The sequence below is a fragment of the Oncorhynchus clarkii genome, chromosome 4, assembly GCF_045791955.1.
Source record: "Oncorhynchus clarkii lewisi isolate Uvic-CL-2024 chromosome 4, UVic_Ocla_1.0, whole genome shotgun sequence".
NCBI lineage: Eukaryota > Metazoa > Chordata > Actinopteri > Salmoniformes > Salmonidae > Oncorhynchus > Oncorhynchus clarkii.
Genome location: NC_092150.1, coordinates 7,740,646 through 7,767,724, shown reverse-complemented (window position 1 = coordinate 7,767,724; position 27,079 = coordinate 7,740,646). Strand labels below are relative to the sequence as shown.

The 27,079-nt window shown below is 42.4% G+C and overlaps 1 protein-coding gene across 4 annotated transcripts; it reads right to left on the bottom strand.

Moving 5' to 3' along the window:
• Nucleotides 1–186: 186 nt before the first annotated feature.
• LOC139406363 (ubiquitin-conjugating enzyme E2 Q2-like) lies at nt 187–26,347 on the bottom strand. Of its 4 annotated transcripts, XM_071148889.1 has the most exons (16): nt 26,127–26,347; nt 23,776–23,880; nt 16,038–16,160; nt 15,675–15,731; nt 12,151–12,234; nt 10,008–10,064; nt 9,604–9,688; nt 8,638–8,698; nt 8,445–8,535; nt 8,245–8,303; nt 6,488–6,536; nt 6,231–6,326; nt 6,059–6,125; nt 4,648–5,953; nt 2,945–4,608; nt 2,407–2,866 (listed from the first exon to the last, which is right to left on the bottom strand). In XM_071148889.1, exons 1-14 carry the CDS (start codon nt 26,283–26,285, stop codon nt 5,922–5,924), a joined length of 1,125 nt encoding a protein of 374 aa, XP_071004990.1. In that variant the 5' UTR covers nt 26,286–26,347; the 3' UTR covers nt 2,407–2,866; nt 2,945–4,608; nt 4,648–5,921. The 4 variants fall into 4 exon arrangements, with proteins under 4 accessions (XP_071004988.1, XP_071004990.1, XP_071004987.1 ...); XM_071148887.1 differs by having other exon boundaries at nt 187–4,608; nt 9,993–10,064; XM_071148886.1 differs by lacking the exons at nt 2,407–2,866; nt 2,945–4,608 and having other exon boundaries at nt 4,929–5,953; nt 9,993–10,064; nt 12,151–12,237.
• Nucleotides 26,348–27,079: the final 732 nt, after the last annotated feature.

The window sequence follows — 27,079 nt, the reverse complement described above, 5'->3', positions numbered from 1 at the left end:
GTAACGTATTTCAGTAAAGTGTTTGTTTTGTTTTTTTGTATTGGTAGTCAACCCTTCACGAAACAAACTACTAAACATGCACAGCCAATACTAAAACTAGTTTATTGACGTGACATAGTTGTCTCCCACTTCACCCCAACAAAAGAAATGAAAGTAACAAAAAAACAAAAACAAATCACCAACAAATAATCTTAAAATTCTTTATTCATAAACTTGATGCAAGTTTATAAATTACTGTACATGGTCAAAATTCGTTTTGAAATGGAAAAAATAAAATAAAAATATGAACACAAACCAAAAGCATGCCCAACGGTGCAAAACTTGACAATCTGTCCACCATTTGCTGACGAGCAGAAAATGAATTCACAATTAGTCTAGATAAGAGAAGATAAATGAACTTTTTTTTTATCAAAAACACTGGTCCAGTCACAGAGAAGCATGGAAACCTATTCATCACAGAATGAACTGAACTGACTGACTACCCCAAAGTGATTGAGCTCCTAAACCCTGACCAGAGATTTGGGCCCTGTCCAGAAACAGACTCCCCCCCTCTACCTACCCCCCTAGATCGGAAAGGATTGTAAGCAATACGGCAACATATCCACCTATCCTATCATATTGCTTAACCTCTAGCAAATTGTAATCAGGGTAAAGAGTATCCAACGTCAAGAGTAGTAGAGCTGATCTAGGATCAGGTCCCTTCTGTCCACAGTCATAATTATCTATGAAGAGGAATGATCCTAGATCTGCCACTCCTGCTAAAGACACAATACATACAGCCTCAGTTCTCCACAAGTCCATGTCTGGGGGTAGGAAAGGGGGCTGGGGTGTAATCTGGACAGGATCTGGGTATCCGCAGGGTTCTAGAGACGTGCTAAAATGTTCTACTGAGTTGACCCTAAGTTACTTTAAATGGATTCATCATGTGAAGTGAAGTTATAATCGTATACTAACAATCAATTCTGTGCAGAAGTTAACGGGACAAGCTTTTGGCTTATCTCAAATGGGACCCTATTCCCTACGTAGTGCACTACTTTAGACCAGAGCCCTGGTCAACAGTAGTGCACTATGTAGGGAATAAAATTGTGCCATTTAAGACAGAACCTCGGTCATCTGGAGTTAAGTAGATGTAGTACAGAATTAAAAACACCCCCCCCCCCCCCCCACCTGTCGACCCCTAGAAATACAACAACCTGTGGCTAACATCGCCATTTTCCACATTTCTCCAGAAAATGGGCACCCGCATGCTCAACGGTCGTAGATTTAACAAATGGTGTAAACTCCCTCCAGCAAATGTAAATCCATGACATGAAGTATGCAAGTCGTACACTTTGGGATGAAGGTGGAGAAGGGAGACACAGCCTGTGTGATTCAGACTGGAAACATCATTCAGACTGCTATCGATAAGGAATTGAAGAGTTGATATTGAAATAAGAATGTTTCCCCCTGATTCAGAAAAGGTGAGGTTCTTGAAGGACTTGATTTGTTATTTTAGGTATATATTGACCACTGAGGCACATCCTTGCCATTTTGTGCAAATATATATTTAACATTACATATGAGATATTTAAAAGACCTCTTGCACTATCAAAAAACCCATAGTAGCCAGGCCTGCATATATGTATTAGTTAAGAGGCTAAAAGACAAACATACAGCAGATGCCCATAATGTTTTAGATACCAGTCAAAGCATGGGGTGGACATGCAGAAAGGGCCCTGGGTGTCCCCAGGCACGCTATATAGTGCACTACTTTTGACCAGGGCCCTATTCCCTATATGGGGCTCTGATCAAAATGATAGGGAATAGGTTGCTATTTGGGCCACAGAATATCCCCTCCAAAAGGTAAACAGTTTGTTTACCCGAGTTTCGTTCAGTTCAAAACTGCTTTTGCAGAAAGGGCGAGACACCCCATAGGACAAAACACAAGAGTGCATCCCAAATGGCACCCTATTTCCCCATTGGCCCTGGTCAAACGAAGTGCGCCCTATTCCCCATTGGCCCTGGTCAAAAGCAGTGCGCCCTATTCCCCATTGGCCCTGGTCAAAAGCAGTGCACCCTATATCCTATTGGCCCTGGTAAAAATAAGTGCACCCTATTCCCTGGTCAAAAGAAGTGCGCCCTATTCCCTATTGGCCCTGGTCAAAAGAAGTGCGTCCTATTCCCTATTGGCCCTGGTCAAAAGAAGTGCGTCCTATTCCCTATTGGCCCTGGTAAAAACAAGTGCGCCCTATTCCCTGGGACAAAAGAAGTGCGTCATATTCCCTATTGGCCCTGGTCAAAAGTAGTGCACTCCATAGGGTGCCATTTGGGAGACATATTATAGTTGCACTGCAGATGTGTTACATGAGAAACGCTAAACAAAAAAAACCAAGGGGTAAGTAAACGTCATTCCAAAACTTCCACATCAGTTCATAAGAGCAATTTATACTTTACACAGTATAATACAGTAATCCTTCTTATTAGTACACAAAACAAAAAACAACAAAAAAATAGATATTTAGCCCAACATTCTTGGTATACAAGGTGAAAAACACAGAACCTCCCCACTGTTTATATGTTCAGCCAAGCCTTGTATTCTACCTGCCAAACACCAGCTTATTCCTCACATAGTGAACTACTTTTGTTTGACCTAAGCCCTACTAAAAAAAAAAGTAGTTCACTATATAAAAGGAAATAGGGGTGTCATCTGGGACATGCATAAGATGCATAAGATGTTATTACTTTACCAGGACAAGGAAGATCCCCCTCCAAATAGTGAGCTGTGTTTCAACTTAGGAAGCTATAGAATTTAGAATATATTACCCTCTTCCTGGAGATCTACCGTCCTGTAGGTTCAGCCCAACCCTCTTCCTGGAGATCTACCGTCCTGTAGGTTAAGCCCAACCCACTTCCTGGAGATCTACCGTCCTGTAGGTTCAGCCCAACCCTCTTCCTGGAGATCTACCGTCCTGTAGGTTCACTACTAATTAACTGCTCAACAAGACCGTAACAAGATGAATCAAAACCAATACATTATGGTTGGACTAAAAACCTACAGGTCAGTAGATCTCCAGGCAGAGGGTTGGACTGAAACCCACAGGACAGTAGATCTCCAGGCAGAGGGTTGGACTAAAAACCTACAGGTCAGTAGATCTCCAGGCAGAAGGTTGGACTGAAAACCCACAGGACAGTAGATCTCCAGGCAGAGGGTTGGACTAAAAACCTACAGGTCAGTAGATCTCCAGGCAGAGGGTTGGACTGAAAACCTACAGGACAGTAGATCTCCAGGCAGAGGGTTGGACTGAAAACCAACAGGACAGTAGATCTCCAGGCAGAGGGTTGGACTGAAAACCTACAGGACAGTAGATCTCCAGGCAGAGGGTTGGACTGAAAACCAACAGGACAGCAGATCTCCAGGCAGAGGGTTGGGCTGCCTTGCTATAGCCCAATGAAAACACTGTCCTGTAATAATAACATGATCGATTGAAAACATACAATTGTGTAAGTCTCACAAATGCTTCAACCTCCAATGAAAGCTGACTATAGTAAACTAACTACTAACTAGTAACTGAAGGAGGGTGTTTGCCTGAGGGAGAGGTAAAACATTAAAATCAGAGCTTTACAAGTTTGGTGCAGGAATGGATAGTGAACGGTACATAGCCACAGCATCTTTCATCCCTCTACGTCTCATGTGTGTTGTGCCACGGAAGCCTCGTATACTACGCTCTAGCCTGGTTGGTCCCAGGTATGTTTTGTGCGGTCTTGCCAAGTCCTGTGGCATTTTGGAAAGAACGCACAAAACAGATCTGGAACCACCAGCGTCTTTAAACGCAGTACAACAAGTGGTCGCCATGTCATGAGCAGACCCACCAACCACCAAATAAAAACACTGGATTGTTATCTACTCATAAAGGCCTCTTAATGTTAGCATGGCGCTAACCACTCTCTACAGGGTTGCATTAGCAGAGCTAACAATAACTTCAGATGGCTATACCTTTAACGGTGCAAGTCGAAGAACAGCGCATTGTGAAAGAGAACGAGAAGGAATATTAACCTCAGTGTCGGTTGGGAGGAACAAAACTATCCTAGTTTGCATTCCTTACGAATAAAACAAGAGGGTCATAATGCTTATACAACACCCAGATCCAAAATGGCACCCCATTCCCTATATAGTGCACTATGAAGAGAATACAGTGCTATGTCAGACACAACACCTAGATCCAAAATGGTACCCCATTCCCAAGATACTGCAATATTTTAGACCAGGGACCAATAGAGCTCTTGTCAAAAAGCAGTGCACTATGTAGGGAATAGGGTGTCGTTTGGGACAGACGCAAAACCTTCTGGCCTCACACCAGAGACATCCTCCTGCATTCTGAGACATCAGTCTGTGGCCGGTAAGCACACCTGTTCTGCCCCCCCCCCCCCCCCCAATGTTATATTTAAGACAGGTACATGGATTTACAAAATGACAGGTGGAGCCCAGTTCAACTATAGTACATTAATAATATTCAGACTGGGTGTGGTGACTGGAGATCAATAGCTGCATGCTACAGGACAGCAAGGAGATGGTATTGAGTGATTCCCTATATCAGGGCTGCCCAACCCTCTTCCAGGAGATCTACAGTCCTGTGGGTTTTCAGTCCAACCCTCTTCTTGGAGATCTACCGTCCTGTGGGTTTTCAGTCCAACCCTAATTTAAAACACACCTGTTCAACAATACCTTAACTAGCTGAATCAGAACTGCTAAATTAGGGTTGGACTGAAAACCTACAGAACAGTAGATCTCCAGGAAGTGGGTTGGGCTGAAAACCTACAGGACAGTAGATCTCCAGGAAGTGGGTTGGGCTGAAAACCTACAGGACAGTAGATCTCCAGGAAGAGAGTTGGGCAGCCCTGGGCTACATAGTTTACTGCTTTTGCCCAACCATTTATCTGAAACCCATAGCAACGATGCTTTGCTTTATTTCTAAGAGCTTGGTCAACATTCTATGTTTGTATTCCCATAGGGCCCTGGTCAAAAGTAGTTTAGTGTGTAGGGAATAGGACGTTATTTAGGACAGAACCTCAGACTCAGTTTAAAGCCCCTCCTGCATCCTAGTCACACACCATTTTGTCACCAATCTGGCTCATGGGACATTAAAACAAGCCAGCAAGTACAATTACAATTTTAAGCGTATAATATTTTAACAATGCCTGCAATTTGTACCAGTAAATATTACACAAAGTGAGGAGGAATAAGGAGCAGTGTCACGAAAGATGACATCACTGAAACATCATCATCATCATCATCTTCGCTTTAAATTCAAACAGTCACCTCAGAGCGTTCAGTTAAATCCCACTGACCATGCCGTGGCTGTAAGGTCAGAGCTGACAGAGTCACACTAAAAACAGAGAAGGACATGGCTACGAACAAACCAACTAGCTCTCGTCTTGTCAGAACATCAGTGTTCTCTCTCTCTCTCTCTCTCTCTCCCAGGAGAAACAGATGGTGATTTTATGGTCAAGCCCACGTTGTCACACCAGCGTATGTACAGAAGAAGAAAAACATTCTCCACATTTTTAAGCGAAGGGAAAACAAGAACCTTTCTGCGTAGAGAAAAAAAAAAGATGTGCACGATGCCCTCAGTCTCCACAAACACGGCCCTCAGAGGAAGTGGAGTGATGTGAGAGCGACGGGGACGGGGGGGGGGGGGGGGGGGGGGGGGGGGGGGGGGCTAGCCTGTTGTTGGACCAGGCAGAGATACTGGTTAACTGAGCCGCCGACGACGACAGGCGAGATGGAAGAATTTTGTCAGTTGGTTTCCAGGAGAAAAATTATTTACTTACTCCTGATAAGTCAGAAGGGAGAAAATAGTCCCCCCCCCCCCCTCAAAAAAAAAAAAAAAGTTTTTGACCCAAAGACATTATTCTGTTCCCAGTGAGTATGGGGAGTGCCTTCTTTAGCCGTCTTCTTTAGGAGGTGTGTACCAGCCTGAACAAAAATAACACAGGAGGTTGCCATAGTACCCACTGGTGTATATATATTATCAATATTTCACATCATTCAACCTCATATGGATTGATAGTTGGGACTTACCATTCTTTTCGTGAATCTGGACCAGGGATTTGTATGACTGTTGTGCTCTGGCAAGGTTGTACTGGTTCTGAAAGGTAATTAATTAATTAATTAATTAAAGCAGATCAGACTCATCTTCAACAACCTCATAACACTGGTACCAATTACCAGGATGTTGAATGCATTAGCCTACCTTATTGGCTCCAAACTGCACTCTGGCTTTTCCTTTGACTAAAGTGGCATTGATCTGCATGATCACAGACTCTATGGAATAGGCACTGCTCCAGCCCTGTAAAGAAATACATCATTAGGCCGATTTTCACCTGGTCACTTTCTGTCAGAAGAGAGCAACAAAGGAGGGAAGACAATTGAGCTAAGAGAAAGAGCCAACTTCCTCAACCACTTTGGTTAGGGATGAACATTGCGCGAATGGTTAAATATGATACAGACCTGTTTTGTGAGAAGTTCCATACACAAGGCCCCTCCGCCAAGAACGTAACTGAAACAGAATGAATGAAGAGAAGTATTAGCTCAGCACCAGTTCAAGACGGAGAAGTACCAGGACCGGTCCACGTAACCAGACAACGATTAGGCCCATCTCATTCTTGTCATTTAGCAGACAGTCAACAAACGAGTGTATTCAACATAAAGTAGCTATGTACGACAACTACATATCACAGTAGGTATAATCATTTGTTCTTAACTGACTTGCCTCGTTAAATAAAGGTAAAATAAAAAATAAAATAAATATATATATTTTTTAACTTGTTTAAAAAAAAAGGTCATGTTCCTTTTATCATCAAACTAGTCTCATTGGTTAAAACAGTAGTTCAGAATGATTTGCATTTGTGATGGATAATGACACAACGAGCCGATCCCGCCGAGGACACAACGAGTCGATCCCGCCGAGGACACAACGAGCCGATCCCGCCGAGGACACAACGAGCCGATCCCGCCGAGGACACAACGAGCCGATCCCGCCGAGGACACAACGAGCCGATCCCGCCGAGGACACAACGAGCCGATCCCTCCGAGGACACAACGAGCCGATCCCTCCGAGGACACAACGAGCCGATCCCTCCGAGGACACAACGAGCCGATCCCTCCGAGGACACAACGAGCCGATCCCTCCGAGGACACAACGAGCCGATCCCTCCGAGGACACAACGAGCCGATCCCTCCGAGGACACAACGAGCCGATCCCTCCGAGGACACAACGAGCCGATCCCTCCGAGGACACAACGAGCCGATCCCTCCGAGGACACAACGAGCCGATCCCTCCGAGGACACAACGAGCCGATCCCTCCGAGGACACAACGAGCCGATCCCTCCGAGGACACAACGAGCCGATCCCGCCGAGGACACAACGAGCCGATCCCGCCGAGGACACAACGAGCCGATCCCGCCGAGGACACAACGAGCCGATCCCGCCGAGGACACAACGAGCCGATCCCGCCGAGGACACAACGAGCCGATCCCTCCGAGGACACAACGAGCCGATCCCTCCGAGGACACAACGAGCCGATCCCTCCGAGGACACAACGAGCCGATCCCTCCGAGGACACAACGAACCGATCCCTCAAAGGACACAACGAACCGATCCCTCAAAGGACACAACGAACCGATCCCTCAAAGGACACAACGAACCGATCCCTCCAAGGACACAACGAACCGATCCCTCCGAGGACACAACGAACCGATCCCTCCAAGGACACAACGAACCGATCCCTCCGAGGACACAACGAACCGATCCCTCAAAGGACACAATGAACCGATCCCTCCAAGGACACAATGAACCGATCCCTCCAAGGACACAACGAACCGATCCCTCAAAGGACACAACGAACCGATCCCTCCGAGGACACAACGAACCGATCCCTCCGAGGACACAACGAACCGATCCCTCCGAGGACACAACGAACCGATCCCTCCGAGGACACAACGAACCGATCCCTCCGAGGACACAACGAACCGATCCCTCAAAGGACACAATGAACCGATCCCTCCAAGGACACAATGAACCGATCCCTCCAAGGACACAACGAACCGATCCCTCCAAGGACACAACGAACCGATCCCTCCAAGGACACAACGAACCGATCCCTCCAAGGACACAACGAACCGATCCCTCCAAGGACACAACGAACCGATCCCTCCAAGGACACAACGAACCGATCCCTCCAAGGACATCACTGAGCAGCACTCACCCGCCAGACAGCACAGGAGAGACGACCCGTACGAACGGTGGGTCAAAAGGAAAGTTATCCTGCAAGAGTCAAACAAGAAGAAATATTTTTAGCTCAAAACCTCTTTCACGTCAAATAAAAGACAAATGAACGTATATTTAAAAAAAAGTAATATTATTTTTTTACATTTTTTTTTAAATCGATCAACAAATTAAACTTACTTTATATGAGAAACTGAGCAGAATGTAGTCCACCCCTTCCTTCTCCTTCATAACTTGCAAGTCACTATGTAACGGACTATCTGGGTCTACCCTGTTAAAATAAATGACCGAATGATTAGACTATATTATCCGGACTTGGACAGCTAGGAAACTACACATCTCTATGAAATAATACCCGGATCTGAATACTTACGTTCTTATTTTGACGTGCCATTCATAAAGGCTGTCATTGACTAGCTCCACTGAATAAATACCTGGAAATTAATAACAAGATATATACAGGTGAACATCACTGTAAAAAACAGGCGGATTTTGATGGGGATTTTTTCTCTCCCAATTATGCCAATAAAATTTTTCCAAGGAGCGTGGAAATGGACCCTAAGGAGTTAATAAACATGTTATGATTGTTTTCATCAGCCCAGATCTACAAGCACTGAAGGGTTTGAGCCAATGGGGAGGAGTAGACACTGTACAGTTTGAACCAATGGGGACAAACTAAATCATTACAAAAACTGAATAACTAAAAAAAGGTGAGGGCCAACTGGGGAGGGCCAATGGGGAGGGGTAGACACTAAAGGGGGAGGCCCAGACACTAAAGGGGGAGGCCCAGACACTAAAGGGGGAGGCCCAGACACTAAAGGGGGAGGCCCAGACACTAAAGGGGCGGGCCAACTGGGGAGGGGTAGACACTAAAGGGGGAGGGCCAACTGGGGAGGGGTAGATACTAAAGGGAGAGGGCCAACTGGGGAGGGGTAGACACTAAAGGGGGAGGGCCAACTGGGGAGGGGTAGACACTAAAGGGGGAGGGCCAATTGGGGAGGGGTAGACACTAAAGGGATGGAGTATTTCAGTAGTGTCTGATCTGCTGGCAATTTGACTAGTTGAGACATAAAAAGGGTATTGATAGAGAAGTGAACTCCTCTATTACAGTAAAATAATGTCTCAATGTGTTTGTGTCCATAACACCAATTATTTTGGACCAAACATCAAATGTAAATAGTGAGTTGAAACCGCTTGTCAGAGAGGAAGATATGATCTCTCAAATTAGTTGGCGTGAGGTTTAAAATAAAAGAAGCGAAAAAAAGAAAATCACAACAAACAAAAAACAAATTAATTTGATATATCGCCCAGTCCTAAACTGAACCAGGCCAGGACTCACCTGTCTTGTAACTCTGTGATCTGTAGATCTCCCTGAGTTCCTTCATGAGACGATCGGAGGCCTGAACGGAACCAGAGACGGCACCCTGAAACAGGCATCACAACACCGCTGGGATCAGAACCAGGCTAACAGAGCACCATTTCTCAATCCAGTCCTCCCGGGGACCACACCTACTTTTAATCTATTCCAAAACACTCAACACACCTGATTTAGCCAATCATGGGCTTTATGATTAGTGAACTTGTTGAATCAGGCGAGCTAGTTTTTTGGACTGGATTAAACATGGCTGGTGGTCCCCAAGGACTAGGTTAAGAAGAAAAAAAACAGAGACACTATATAACTGTAGAAATGTTCCCGTCCCCCCCTGAAAAAGAAGAAAGAAACCTTACCGAATGAGCACTTACGTTCAAGTGGTCCTGCCTCTGGTTCTTACGGATCTTCTCAAGGATGGCCAGGTTCTCCTTCAAATCAAATTGTATTTATATAGCACATTTCGTACCAAAAAAAGAAATGCAGTAGGAAGTGCTTCATTTAATAATAAAAAGTTAGATGAAAAAAATAATTTATTTGTAAATATATATATATAAATAAGATAGTAAAACTATAGTAAAAGATGTATGTATGTATAATGAAATGGTTACTTGCAAATTTCTCCTATGAATTACATTAGCGAATAAAAGTATAAAAAAGGTTGTGTAAAAAAAATATGTAAGAGGCATAAAAAAAATAACATGTAGGGAAGACTAACACGCCTAACAGTCTAACACGCCACTCCATGTCATTTTCCAAAGAGACTGGCCTTTTCGTCAATCTCAACATTCAATATGCAGTTGGGATTTATGGTTGAGTTGGTCATTGGTGGTTGGAAATAACATTGACAGGTTTCCACTGAAGCAATTGTAATGACAAGTCCACCACAACACACCCAAGAGTTTCCTGATTTGCAAGGGGGTAGTCTGTGTTCATTTTCATTGAGTATTTAAAACAGTTTGAGATCATTGTGAGGGGACTTCGGCAGTGGTTGAATGGGAAAATAGGGACTTCCCAGGAAAATGCAACAGTAACCAAGGGTGGCGGGGCTTAGCGAAGGGTCACAATTGCATTTATGTATTTAGTTAGCGAATTTAGACATTAGCTAGCAACTTTTGACAGACTGGTTTCGACCAGACAAAATCAGCTACTTTTTAAAAACTGAAAGTTTTTTTTTGTATAGCTTTCAAATAAGCACATTCTTCTCCTCTACCATGAAACACTTCACCAGGTCATTGGTGTACAAGAGATGTGTCCTGTAAATATACCTGGTAAAATAATGGTTAATAAACTATCAGGGGGTTTCCGTAAAATTATATTTTGTATTTCCTGAATTCTGTTTTCTCTGTTTTACATTTCCTGGTTAGGGATTTTTCCCTGGTTTTTTTTACCTTCAATATTACAATTATTTACAGAGAAACAGAGTACTCATAATGCCAAAGCCTAGTGTTCGTTTCCATTAATTCTACAATATAGCTAAAAGGTAAATCACTCAGTTCTGCTAACACTAGCTAGTCCTCTTGCACCATTGCGTCTTGTCTGAGCTCGTAGGTCTCGCAGCGTCCGTTTCCTGAAAAGGGCTTCTGCTGGAACCAGACGCTATTGGCCTCTTTGGTAAACGACACAGAGTACAAGGAATGGAACGTAATAGCTGAACAGACGCAAACCAGCCTAAGGAAGACGGTAAAACGAAAAGTCAACTATATACACTGAACATAAAAATATTTCATTTCTAATATAGTTGCACCCCCCCCCACCACCCCCTTTTCATCCAAAAGTGATTGAAGCGTTCCACAGGGCTGGTGGCCCATGTTGAGTCCAATGCTTCCCACAGTATGGTCAAGTTGGTTGAATGTCCTTTGGGTGGTGGATTATTGTTGATACACAGATTTTTTTGTTGGCACCCCCCCCTTTTCTCCCCAATTTTGTGGTATCCAATTGGTAGTTACAGTCTTGTCTCATCGCTGCTACTCCTGTACGGACTCGGGAGAGGCGAAGGTCGAGAGCCGTGCGTCCTCCGAAACACAACCCAGCCGAGCCGTGCTGCTTCTTGACACAATGCTCACCCGGAAGCCAGCCGCACCACAGTGTCGGGAGGAAACACCGTACACCTACCTGGTGACCGTGTCAGCGTGCATGCTCCAGACCCGCCACAGTAGTAGCTGGGGTACAATGGTACAAGGACATCTCGGGTGGCCAAAACCTCACCTAACCTGGACAACACTGGGCCAATTGTACGCCGCCTCATGGGTCTCCCGGTCGCGGCCGGCTGCAACACAGCCCGGGATAAAACCCGGGTCTGTAGTGACACCTCAAGCACTCAATGGCACACATACACAATCCATGTCTCAAGGCATAAAAATCCTTCTTTCACCCGTCTCCTCCTCTTCAACTACACTTAAGTGGATTGAACAAGTGACATCAATAAGGGATCATAGCTTTCACCTGGTAAGTCTGTCATGGAAAGAGCAAGTGTTCTTAATGTTTTGTAGACAGAGATGCATGTGGGGTAATTACCTTCTCTATTCCGTCGTCCTCTGACTTCTTTCCGTCCACTGGCTCCTCTTCCTTCATCTCATAGTGGTCCAAGTCTTCAATGTCCTGCTGAACATAATCTACAGTTTTATTGCATATTGTATAGAAAACACAAGAGAATGTATAGACAGTACAAGAAGTTTATGATGAATGTGGACATTATCGGTCTCCATATCATTACACCTAGTAGGGTTGGGCGGTCTTAAAATGACAGATCGTCCAATCCAAACATGGCAGGAATAGACGATAGGGGTCAATTGGCGGGAAGAAGGCAATATACAAGGACACATTGCTAGGCCTACAGTGTTACACCTTGTTATTTTGGCTAGTCTAGGCGACAGAATGATTTACGAATTGGTAGGGCATTTTATATTTTGTCCATAAAAATACTTAAATCACTTATTAAAAACAATTATATCCATGTCAAATTATTATTATTTTTTAATAGGCATTTATTTAACTTTCATTTAAAGGCAAGTCAGTTAAGAAAAAATAAAAAAAATCTGATTTACAATGACGGCCTACTCCAGACAAACCCGAACCACGCTGAGCCAATTGTGCACCGCCCTAGGGGACTCCCAATCACGGCCCGGATGTGATGCAGCCTGGAGTCGAACCAGGGACTACAGTGACCCCACTAGCACTGAGATAGCAGTGCCTTTATACCGCTGCGCCACTCGGGAGCGCAAGTCATGTGTCAAGCTACATTATTAATAACATAACGCAAGACAACAGTCTAACCACCTAATACATTGTATTCAGAAAATATTCACACCCCTTGACTTCTTCCACATTTTGTTGTATTACAGACAGAATATAAATTGATTACATTGAGATTGTGTCACTGGCCTACACACACAACCCCATAACGTCAAAAGTGGATTTATGTTTTTCAGCATTTTTACAAAAGAAATACAAATAAAAAGCTGAGTGAATAAGTATTCAACTCTTTTGTTATGACAAGCCTAAATAAGTTCAGGAGTAAAAAAAAAAAGGCTTTATCTTGGAACTCTGGGGGCGGTATTTCATTGTTGGATAAAAAAAAGTTCCCGTTTTAAGCGCGAAATTTTGTCACGAAAAGATGCTCGACTATGCATATAATTGACAGCTTTGGAAAGAAAACACTCTGACGTTCCCAAAACTGCAAAGATATTGTCTGTGAGTGCCACAGAACTGATGCTACAGGCGAAACAAAGATGACATTTCAAACAGGAAGTGCCCCAGATTTTGAAGGCGCTGTGTTCCAATGTCTCCTTATATGGCTGTGAATGGGCCACGAACGAGCTTAGACTTTCTGTCGTTTCCCCATAGTGTCGACAGCATTGTGACGTATTTGTAGGCATATCATTGGAAGATTGACCATAAGAGACTACCTTTACCAGGTGGTCGCTTGGTATCCTCCGTCGCAATTATTGCGTAATCTCCAGCTGCAGTACTTTTCCGTTTGCTACTGAGGAGAAACCCAACTGCCACGAATTATTTATCATCGAATAGATATGTGAAAAACACCTTGAGGATTGATTCTAAACAACGTTTGCCATGTTTCTGTCGATATTATGGAGTTAATTTGGAAAAAAGTTTGGCGTTGTAAGTAACTGCATTTTCGGGTTTTTTTCTTAGCCAAACGTGATGAACAAAACGGAGCGATTTCTCCTACACAAATAATATTTTTGGAAAAAATGAACATTTGCTATCTAACTGAGTCTCTTCATTGAAAACATCCGAAGTTCTTCAAAGGTAAATTATTTTATTTGAATGCTTTTCTTGTTTTTGTGAAAATGTTGCCTGCTGAATGCCAGGCTTAATGCTATGCTAGGCTATCAATACTCTTACACAAATGCTTGTGTAGCTATGGTTGAAAAGCATATTTTGAAAATTTGAGATGACAGTGTTGTTAACAAAAGGCTAAGCATGTGAGTGAATATATTTCTTTCATTTGCGATTTTCATGAATAGTTAACGTTGCGTTATGGTAATGAGCTTGAGGCTATGATTACGCTCCCGGGTACGGGTTTGCTCGACGCTAGAGGTTAACAAGTCACATAAGTTGCATGGACTCACTCTGTGAACAATAATAGTGGTTAACATGATTTCTGAATGACTACCTCATCTCTACATGGGTAAAACATTTTAAAAAGAAGACATTGAATATCCATTTGAGCATGGTGAAGTTATTAAATTACACTTTGGCTGGTGTATCAATACACCCAGTCACTAGAACACAGATATAGACGTCCTTCTTAACTCAGTTGCCAGAGAGGAAGGAAACCGCTCAGGGATTTCACCATTAAGCCAATGGTGATTTTAAAACAGAGTTTAATGGCTGTGATATGAGAAAACTCAAGATGGATCAACAACATTGTAGTTACTCCACAATACTAACCTAAATCACAGAGCGATTTTTTGTTTGTTGCCTGTACAGACAAATAGTCCAAAACATGTTTGCAATGTTCTAAAGTAAAACTGCAAAGAATTGGGCAAAGAAATGTACTTTTTGACCTGAATACAATGTGTTATGTTTGTGGCAAATCCAACACAACACATCACTGAGTACAGCTCTTCAAAAATGTTCAAGCATGGTGGAAGCTGCATCATGTTATGGGTATGCTTGTTTTTGGCAAAGACTATTCAGTTTTTTGGGATAAAAAATTAAATAAAAATAGAGCTAAACACAGTCAAAAAACCTTGAGGAAAAATCTGGTTCAGTCTGCTTTCCAACAGATACTGGGAGACAAAATACACCTTTTTAGAAGGACAATCGGCTTCATAATGTACAGTAAGACAAATACACACTGGAGTTACCTACCAAGACGTCATTGATTGTTCCTGAGTGGCCTAGTTACAGTTTTGACTTAAATTGGCTTGAAAAGACTTGAATATGGCTGTTTAGAAATGATCAACCACCAACTTGATAGAACGTGAAGAATTTTTTTAAAGAATAATATACAAATATTGTACAATCCATGTGTGCAAAGCTCTTAGAGAATTTTCCCAGAAAGACTCACAGCTGTAATCGCTGCCAATGGTGCTCCTACAAAGTATTGACTCAGGGGTGTGAAAACTTATGTAAATGAGATTTCTGTATTTAAATTTTCTATAAATTTACAAAAATGTCTAAAAACATGTTTTCACTTCGTCATTATAGGGTATTGTGTAGATGGGTCAGAAATATTTGGATTATATTCATTTAGAGTTCAGGATGTAACAACAAAATGTGGAATAAGTCAAGCTTATGAAATACTTTCTGAAGGCAGTGCTTGCATTGAAAATGTAAGCTACGGCAAATAGGCCATTTGGCACATCACCCTGCTGTGTGCAGAACAGCGCTGTGCTATTGTGCTGCCAGACTCCGGAGGTGCAGTCAAATTCAAATATGCTAAACCCTGTTTGTGACATCGCGATGCCGTCACCATCGACGATGGCTGTCAAGAGTCCGTCGATCGATGACGCAACCGTAAAACTGCCCAACCCTGGTACATACGTAGGTAAACATGTACAGACACACACCTCGCCCATTTCTTCTTCATCCTCCTCCTCGGATGTCACTTCATCCGCTGGTCCATGCTATACGGGAAAGTGGGAAAAATAACATACAAAAAAATATATATATACTTTGTGTTTGTATCAATGGTGTATGGAATGTTACCCAGGCCCAGAATACAAGGCTCGCCATCCACAAATCACTATATTTCAATTTAAATCTGATGCAAATAATGTTAGCCAGAAATATGTATCTAAAAATGTGATTCAAAACCAACTGAATATCGTCTGGCTTCAAAACTGTGGGTTCCACCAATTCTAGATTATTTTTTTATATGAGGTTGTCAGGCTTACCATAGAAATATAATTAAATTCTAAAATGAGCCCTACCTTGCGCTCTGGGTTGATGGGCCCAGCAGGGAGTGGCTGATCTAGCATCTCAACATCTGGGTGCTGTGGCAGGTTGTACAGCCGACACAGGTCACAGATGAGACGCTTTAGCTGCTGTAGGAGCTGGGAGAAAGAGCGAAAGAAAATAATAAACAGGTCAACTATCATTCTACAGCAGCTACAATATCTCTGAACCCTTTTTCGCAATAATACAATACCTACAACGTTTTACTGTAAATGATTAAACACTTTTGAAGGAGGTATTATGATTTCCATGAGAGTCAGAGCAACTTAGTCAGTGTTCTTTGTGGCTCAGTCGGTAGAGTATGACACTTGTAACGCCAAGGGTCATTAGTTTACATTCCCGCTGGGGAACACCCATACGGGGGAAAAAATGATGCACGTATGACTAAGTCGCTATGGATAAAAGCATCTGCTAAATTGTACGTACTGTGCCTTTGGAAAGTATTTCATACCCCTAGACTTTATCCACATTGTGTTGTGTTACAAATTGGGATAGAAATTATTATTATTATTATTATTTTTTTTAAATGATCTACACAAAATACTCTAAATGGCAAAGCCCGAGAAAAATTCATTTTTTTAATTATTAAAAAATTAAATGTATACATCTTGATTAGATAAGAATTCAAACCCAAGTCAATACACGTTATAATCACCATAGTCAACGAGGACAACTGATGTTTTCTGGGTAAATTCTCTACGTGCTTTACACACCTGGATTGTACAATATTTGCACTTTTTTTTTTTTTTTTTTTTTAACTCTTCAAGCTCTGTCAAGTTGGTGGTTGATCAAATCAAATGTGATTGGTCACATACACATATTTATTTATGTTCCTAGCCCCAACAGTGCAGTCGTATCTAACAATTCACAACAATACACACAAATCTAAAAGTAAAATAATGGAATTAAGAAATATATAAATATTAGGACGAGCAATGTCGGAATGGCACGGACTAAAATACAGTATATATATATATATATATATATTTTTTTTTTAAATGAGTAAAACAGTACGTAAACTTTACACATACTGAGTGTACAAAACATTATGAACATCTTCCTAATATTGAGTTTATTGAAGGAACTCTGGAGCTTTGTCAGAGTGACCATCGGTTTCTTGGTTACCTCCCTGTCCAAAGCCCTTCTCCCCCGATTGCTCAGTTTGGCGGGGCGGCCAGATCTAGGAAGAGTCTTGGTGGTTCCAAACGTCTTCTATTTAAGAATGATGGGAGGCCACTGTGTTCTTGGGGACCTTCAATGCTGCAGAAATGTTTTGGTACCCTTCCCGAGATCTGTGCCTTCGACACATCCTGTTTTGGAGCTGTACGGACAATTCCTTCGACCTCATGGCTTGGTTTTTGCTCAGAGATGCAGTCAACTGTGGGACATTATATAGACAGGTGTGTGCTTTTCCAAATCATGTCCAATCAATTGAAATTACCACAGGTGGACTCCAATCAAGTTGTAGAAACATCAAGGATGATCAATGGAAACAGGATGGACCTGAGCTCAATTTCGAGTTTCATAGCAAAGGGTCTGAATACTTATGTAAACAAGGTATGTTTAAAAAAAAATGTTTTATACATTTGCAAACATTTCTTAGAAGCTGTTTTTGCTTTGTCATTGTGGGGTATTGTGTGTAGATTGATGAGAACTTTTTTTTATTACATTTTAGATTAAGGAAGTAACGTAACAAAATGTGGAAAAAGTGAAAGGGTTCTGAATACTTCCAGAAGGCACAATGTAGGGCAGAAGCCTCTGAGGCGCATGGTAGAGTAACCAGGTGGTAGCCAGCTAGTGACAGTGACTAAGTTCAGGGCAGGGTACTGGGTGGAGGCCGGCTAGTGATGACTATTTTACAGTCTGATGACCTTGAGATAAACAGTTTCTTTCAGTCTCTCGGCCCCAGCTTCGATGCACCTGTACTGACCTCGCCTTCTGGATGATAACGGGGTGAACAGGCCCGTGGCTTGGGTGGTTGATGTCCTTGATGATCTTTTTGGCCTTCCCGTGACATGCTGTAGGTGTCCTGGAGGGCAGGCAGTGTGCCCCTGGTGATGCGTTGGGCCGATCGTACCACCCTCTGGATAGCCCTGCGGTTGCGGGCGGTGCAGTTGCCGTACCAGGCGGTGATACAGCCCGGCAGGATGCTCTCCATGGTTCATCTGTACAAGTTTGTGAGGGTCTTAGGGGCTAAGCCGAATTTCTTCAGCCGCCTGATGTTGAAGAGGCGCTGTTGCGCCTTCTTCACCACACTGTGTGTGTGGGTGGACTATTTCAGGAGGTCAGTGATGGGTACGCCAAGGAACTTGAAGATTTCACCTTCTCCATGTGTTGTTTCCTACCTTCACCACATGGGGACAGCCCGTCAGGAAGTCCAGGACTTAGTTGTACAGAGCGGGGTTCAGACTAAGGGCCCTGAGCTTAGTGGTGAACTTGGAGGATACTATGGTGTCGAAGGCTGAGCTGTAGTCAATTAACAGCATTCTTACATAGGTATTTTTCTTGTCGAGATGGGATAGGGCAGTGTGATGACGATTGCATCGTAAGTTGATCTATTCGGGCGGTATGCAAAAGTGGGTGTAGGGTGTCAGGTAAGGTGGAGGTGATATGATCCCTAACTAGTATCTCAAAGGACTTCATGATGACAGTGCATGCTACTGGGCGATAGCAAAGGTAAATTAAATGACTTTCTTGGGTACAAGAACAATGATGGACATCTTGAAGCAAGTGTGGACAGCAGACTGGGATAAAGAGAGATTGAATATATCCGTAAACACTCCAGCCATCTGATCCGCGCAGGCTCTGACGACGTGGCTAGGGATGTCGTAGGGCCGGCAGCCTTGCGAGGGTTAGCGAGCTTAAATGTCTTACTCACGTCGGCCACGGAGAACAAGAGCCCACAGTCCTCGAGAGCGGGCCGCGTCGGTGGCACTGTGTTATCCTCAAAGCGGGTGAAGGTATTTAGCTTGTCCAAGAGCAAGACCTCTGTGTACACGACGTGGCTGGTTTTCCTTTTGTTATCTGTGATTGTCTGGAGTCTCTGCCACATACATCTTGAGTCTGAGCCGTTGAATTGCGACTCCACTGTCTCTGTACTGACGTTTTGCATGACCAGTGTTGAATAGACCTTAGCATGGGTACTTCCTGTTTGAGTTTCTGCCTATAGGGAGGAGCAGAACGAAGTCGTGATCTGATTGTCCGAAGCGAGGGTAGGGGTAGGGCCTTGTAGCCATCCCGGAAAGGAGAGTGGTCCAGAGTTTTTGAAGCGCCAATACTACAGGCAAATGTGTTGATAGAACTTCGGTAGCGGTTTCCTCATTTTCTTTGTTAAAGTCCCCTGCTACAATAAATGCAGCCTCAGGATGTGGTATCCAGTCTGCACAAAGTCCAGTAACGTTCCTTGAGGGCCATTGTGGTATCGGCTTGAGGGGGAAAAATACATGGCTGTGACTATTGTCGAGGTATTCTAGGTTGGGTGAACAAAAGGACGTAAGTTCCTGTACGATATCACAATCACAGCACGAGTAGTTAATCATGAAACATACACGTCCGTCTTTCTTCTTCACAGAGAGTTCTTTATATCTGTCTGCGCGATGTACTGAGAACCCAGCTGGCTGTATGGACAGGGACAGTATATCCGGAGAGAGCCATGATTCTGTGACATCAATACCTGATGTCTCTCTGGAAGGAGATCCTCGCCCTGAGCTCGTCTACTTTATTGTCCAGAGACTGAACATTAGCGAGTAATATACTCGGAAGCGGTGGATGGTGTGCACGCCTCCCGTGTCGGACTAGAAGTCCACTCAGAATACTTCTCCGCTGGTGGTGTCTTGGAGCAGCCTCTGGGATGAGTTCAATTGCCTTGGGGGGTACGAACAAAGGATCCAATTCGGGAAATTTGTATTTCTGGTCGGAATTCTGGCGATTTACCGCCACTCTGATATCCAAAGGTTATTTACGGCTGTATGTATTAACACAAAAACGTTCTGGGCTAATGTAAGAATTAACACACAAAACAAAAATACTGCAAAGTTGACATTTTCAAGTCTTGCCATAGATTTTCAAGCCAATTTATGTCAAAACTAACTAGGCCACCCGGGAACATTTAAAGTTTGCCTTGATAAGCACCTCCAGTGTACAAAACATTAGGAACACCTGCTCTTTCCATGATATTGACTGACCAGGTGAATCCAGATGAAAGAGGGGGATTCTAAGTTGACTTTGTTTTAAGAACGTCATACCACGGATCATTTAGCTATTTGATGTTGAATTGTAGTACCGCTTTAGCTATTAAAAAATAAAAAATAAAATATAAAATAAGAGTTCATAAGATATTGAATTTGGACTTTACTACTGAAATGCATTAAATAACAAACACATAATTAGAAAAAAAACGACATCGAAAGGAATACATTTTTGAAGTGTCTGTCCAATATCTAAGAGAACCTGTATAAGAAAATTCCGGAAAGATTTGTTTAAAAAAACAAAAACATATTTAATCCCTTATTTTAGTTGGCACAAAACTACCTAAATTCGTCATTTTTATTTTCCTTCCTTTCCTTCCTCCATTTATGGGGATCTTTGTTACTTAGATTAACGCACCAACTCTTGACTAGAGGGTTTGAATGTCACCTGTTAAATTCACTTTAATCCGTGTAGATGAAGGGTAGGAAACAGGTTAAGGAAGGATTTTTAATCCTTCAAAACAATTAAAGACATGGATTGTGAATGTGCGCCATTCAGAGGGTGAATGGGAAAGACCAAAGGTTGAAGTGCCTTTGAACGGGGTATGATAGTAGGTGCCAGGATGCATCGGTTTGAGTGTGTTAAGAACTGCAACGCTGCTGGGTTTTTCATGCTGAACAGTTTCCCGTGTGGATCATGAATGGTCAAACCATCCAAACGATATCCAGCCAAGTTGACACAACTGTGGGAAGCATTGGAGTCAACATGGGTCAGCATCCCTGTGGAACACTTGACACCTTGTAGAGTCCATGCCCCAACAAATTGAGGCTGTTCTGAGGGAAAAGGGGGGGTGCAACTCAATATTAGGAAGGTGTTCTTAATGTTTTGTGCACTCAGTATATTTTAGCAATAAGGCCCGAGGGGTAGTGTTATACGGCCAATATACACGGCTAAGGGCTGTTCTTAGTCAAAGCCCTTAGCTGTGGTATATTGGCCATATTGTGCCTTATTGCTATTATAAACTGGTTACCAATGTAATTAGAGCAATAAAAATACATGTCTTGTCCTACCCGTGGTATACGGTCTGATATACCACGGCTGTCAGCCAATCAGCATTCAGGGCTCGAACAACAGTATATAATTGGCCTCGAGTTTTAGGTTATTGTCCTGCTGACAGGCGAATTTGTCTCCCAATGTCTGTTGAAAGCAGACTGAGCCAAGTTCTGTTAGGATTTTGCCTGCGCTTAACGCTATTCAGTTTATTTTATCCTGAAACTCCTTATAGTCCTTGCCAATGACAAGCATACCCATAACATGATACAGCCACTACCATGCTTCAAAATACGAAGCGTGGTACTCAGTGATGTGTTGTGTTTGCCCTATACAGAATACATTGTAAACAGGACAAGAAGTTTATTTATTTGACTTAATTGCAAACAGGATGCATGTTTTGGAATATTTTTTATTCTGTACAGACTTCCTTCTTTACACTGTAATTTAGGTTAGTATTGTGGAGTAACTACAATGTTGTTGATCCATCCTCAGTTCTCTCCTATCACAGCCATTAAACTTACTTTTTGAAAGTCACCATTGGCCTCATGGTGACTAAGCTCTCAGATTAGCAAATCATGTCACGATGACTTGGTTATTAGTACAGGCGAGCGAGAATGATTTCTCTTTGTCATGGAAATAGTTGCAGTGTTTAGCTGTATATAGTCAGCTACCGAAAATCATTTTTTTGTGTGTGTGTGGGGGGGACTAACTAGTTAGTCTGCCAGGCAAGAAAAGTTGTATGTTGCTGTAAATTAGGGTTGTGCTCACAAAGCATCAACCTTCACTAGCTTGCTAATACAGACAACCAGCTATCTAGCCACCGAAATGAAGGCTAGAGTCATTTGTTTTTATCTGTTGGGTGTAGGTTATGGTTTGTCATGTTTGCTAAGGTGAAGATATCCATAGCTATACATTGCCTTGGTTTTCCTATTATTTGTCAGCTTATTAGCTGTTAGGGTAGTAGAGGCCCGTGCAGTGGAGCTCATATGATCAGTTGGATATTTATTTACAGCTAACAAGTTGCTTGTTTTGTCCTGTTTCTACAGACACAATTCATTTGGAAACTGTCCCAGATGAGTAACTACTCAGCTAACATTGGTGAACTCTGTAGTTAGTCTGTCAGTCAAGAAAACGTGAATTAACTGGAGGAGAGAGGGGGAAATGGGAGGTGTGTAACGATCACAATTGATTATTATTACATTAATGGTTGAGAAAAAGAATGAGGAAGGAAGATCATGTAAGAAGAGAGAGAGAGAGAGATTATGTTCTTGACCACAACTGTATCCTATTTATTGCTTATCTCCTCTCCCCTGTTCCTCCAGGTCAGTGGAAGTCAGGGAAACTGATGTGGAGAGTCAGCAAAAGGCAGGGAGGAAGAGGAGTTAGAGATGACTGAATGCATCTCTAATAATGTGTTGCATTCACTGAATTGTCAAAGTAGGCTATTTCTAAAATTTTGTGTCAGGCCTGGTCTGTACTAAATCTTATTGAGAGGTTCCCTACATTTTGAAATAGTCTCTGAATTTTTACAGAAGTAAGAATCGTTGTCAATCAAATAGCCTACTTTGTGTGGGTTTTGAAATACTTTGAATATAGTCACATTTTGGATAATTGTACTTCTAAATATTAATTAAATGTAAATAAGTATAATATATTATACTTGGTACATTCTGACTGTAATTTAGGCAAATTTACTACATTTTAAATACGGTAGTTTTTTGTTGTTGAGTAAATTGTTTTTTGATAGTGTCTTTACACAATGCAAGACAAAATTAATGTTATTCCTATTGACATGAATGTCGTGCTCTTTAAAAGTAAGTTAACTTGGAATTGTCATTTGTTCTTTGTTTTTGAGCCATGTCTGTTTGAAATGTGTGAGAAAATTAGCTTTTATCTTAAATTCTCAGCAATCTGCAGCACACATAGTCCATGCAACTTAAGCACATTTTTACTCCTGAACTTATTTAGGCTTGCCATAACAAAGGGGTTGAATACTTAAGACCTTCATTTTTTTATTTTTTATTAATTTCTAAAAACAACATTCCACTTTGACAGTGTGTGTAGATCAGTGGCACAAAATCTCAATCTCAATTTAATACATTTTATATTCAGGCTGTGATAAAGTCTAGGGGTGTGAATACTTTCTGACGGCCCTGTATAGTGAGTGTCAACTGACCCTATTTACAATAACTTAGCTACCAATTGTATACGTGCTATTAGGGCCTATGCCTTCCAAACTTAGCTACCAATTGTATGTGCTATTAGGGCCTATGCCTTTCAAACTTAGCTACCAATTGTATACGTGCTATTAGGGCCTATGCCTTCCAAACTTAGCTACCAATTTTGTACGTGCTATTAGGGCCTATGCCTTCCAAGAGAGCTGGTAGCTACACCCTGCAGCACATTTTATGTTGGTGTAAAGAGGGAGGTCCAGAGTCTACACACACACACACACACAGGTGAGTGACTTACCAGAGAGGTGCCCTTTCTGACATCTTCCAGGCGCTCCAACACCTCTGTCAGACTTGGGTCATCAGAGTCAACAAACCAGATTGGGGGTATAGAGGGGTATGACTCCTGGGAATGAGAGGTTGAGAGAAAAAAAACGGGAGAGAGGTGGTGACCAGTTGATCACATTACTAGGAAAAGCTGTAATGGAGCAGCGCTGAACTGACACACCATCTAGCTATCTATCTACACTGAACGAAAATATAAAAAACGCAACAACTTCAAAGATTTTAAATTGAGATACAGTTCATAAGGAAATCAGTCAATTTAAATAAGTGAATTAGGCCCTAATCTATGGATTTCACATGACTGGGAATACAGACTTGAATCTGTTGGTTACTGATACCTTAAATAAAACATGCTCGACAGGTCACATCTGGTGAGTATGCATGCCATAGAAGAAATGGGACATTTTCAGCTTCCAAGAACTGTGTAAAGATCCTTGTAGCATGCTGCCGTGCATTATCATGCTGAAACATGAGGTGATGGAGGGTGGATGAATGGCACGACAGTGGGCCTCAGGATCTCATCACGGTATCTCCGTGCATTCAAATTGCCATCAATAAAATACAATTGTGTTCGTTGTCCCTAGCTTGTACCTGCCCATACCATAACACCATCACTACCATGGGGTACTCTGTTCACAACGTTGACATCAGTAAACCGCTCGCCCACAGAACGCTGTCTCCCCGGTACAGTTGAAACTGGGATTCATCAAGGTGAGCATTTGCCCACTGAAATCGGTTACGACGCCGAACTGCAGTCAGGTCAAGACCCTGGTGAGGACGACGAGCATGCAGATGAGCTTCTCTGAGACGGTTTCTGACAGTTTGTGCAGAAATTCTTTGGTTGTGCAAACCCACAGTTTTATCAGCCGTCAGGGTAGCTGGTCTCAGATGATCCCGCAGATGAAGAAGTCGGATGTGGAGGTCCTGGGCTGGTTACATGTGGTTGTGAGGCTGGTTAGACATACTGTCAAATTCTCTAAAATGACGTTGAGGCGGCTTATGGAAGAAAAATTAACATTAAATTATCTCTCAACTGCTCTGGTGGAATTTCCTGCAGTCGGCATTGCCAATTGCACGCTCCCTCAAAACTTGAGACATCTGTGGCATTGTGTTGTGTGACAAAACTACACATTTTAGGGTGGCCTTTATTGCCCCCTGCATAAGGTGCACCTGTGTAATGATCCTGCTGTTTAATCACCTTCTTGATGTGCAACACCTGTCAGGTCTGCAATCCTATCTTGGCAAAGGATAAATGCTCACTAAAAGGGATGTAAACAAATGTGTGCATAACATTTAAGACAAATAACCTTCTTGTGAGTGTGAAAAATGCCTGGGATCTTCATTCAGCTCATGAAACATGGGACCGTCACTTGACATGTTGCATTTATATTTTTGTTCAGTGTAGCGATATCTACAAAACATAAATAACTGGTTAACTGACATTTCCTTAATGTATTTATTTTTTATTCTTTGGATTGGTATTTGTATTGTGAGGTATTGCTACACTGTTGGGAGATAGAAACAAACTATTTCGCTACACCTGCAATAACATCTGCCAAATATGTATACACGGGTCAATACTATTTGATTTGATTAGCTAGATAGCTGGAGCTACTTCAGAATAAAGAAATGCTAGATCACATTCGGGAAAAACATCCATAGCTACACAACACGCACTAACCAGCTATTCACGAAGTCACGTGCGCTGACTTGTAACGTTACGTCCAGATGTTTTATTTGTTGGCCGTTAAAAGCTCATCCGAGTTGTTACGACATCAATTAGCTAAACCCATAGCTCATACTAAAAAACAACCATTTTCACACGGGGACTTTTATTCCGCATTAGTCAGCAATTGCGTGTTCACATGTCACGTTACCTTGTCTTATTGTATAAGCAACAACAAATATATATATATAAAAAAATAATAAGCTACAATTAACAGCTAGCTTTCATTTTATAGGTTGGTTGAGGGTCAAATGTATTTTAGTTGGGGTTTGTTTTTTTTCTCAGACGCATTAGCCAACAAGCTAACATTAGCTAGCTAGTCTATAACAACCAACTAACTAAACGTTTACCACATATGAGCTTGTTTGTTGTTTGCTAAATAGCATAGCTAACTATAGCTGAACATAAGACCCGTTATTAAAGTATAAACAAACTGAATTCTGAACACATTCGTAGTTTAATTATCTAGTTAGCTAGCTGATTTGTGACACAAATTGTGTTCGCGTTGAAAATGCCAAATTCGTCATGTTTATCCTCTCGTCCTGTGCTAACAGGCTAGCTAACGTTAGCTTCTTTCTTACCGTGATGTTGCAATGTATAATCAGGAGTTTTTCACCGGTTACATTAAACTGACAACTAAGCTCATCAGGCTTCCAATCGATAATTCTGAAACGTTCGTGGTTTGGGTCAAAAATTGACTCCAAAAACTTCAATTCGGCCTTCAGACCCGAAACCGACATCTTCCACTCATCTCAAGCCAGGCAGTCCGCGGGGGAGGGGACAAGTTGAGGCATATTGCGACCGCGCAGTCGGGACTGGATCTCGCACCGTAGCGTGAGAGCACAACAAAAGAGTGCAGTGCTAGGTGGGAAATGGAATATCATAAAATCCTATGTTTCTGAATACATAGCAAGTCAAATAGATATCTATGTATGGTCACTATTGATTATAGATATCAAATTATGTAAACAAATAAAATAAATTTAAAAAACATTGTCGAATGTGTTTTTTTTTGTTTTTTTTGCCCAATGCTGAGGCAGTGCAGAACACAAACATATTGAGAAGACATAGCTCCGCAACATCCTGAAAGAGCATCAGGTTCACAGTCCTATACGATAAACCAAATTCCTCTGCTAAGTATTTTCATCATACCTGTATTGTGATTATTCACAAAACTGCTGATGCATCACCGACAACAACGAGACAGTTTATAGGGAGGAGGTCAGAGACCTGGCCGTGTAGTGCCAGGACAACAACCTCTCCCTCAATGTGATCAAGATAAAGGAAATAATTGTGGACTACAGGAAAAAGAGGACCAAGCACACCCCCATTCTCATCGACGGGGCTGCATTGGAGCAGATTGAGAGCTTCAAGTGCCTTGGTGTCCACATCACCAACAAACGAACATGGTGCAAGCACACAATGACAGTCGTGAAGCGGGCACAACAAAACCTATTCCCCCTCAGGAGACTGAAAATGGGTCCTCAGATCCTCAAAAGGTTCTACAGCTGCACCATCAAGAGCATCCTGACTA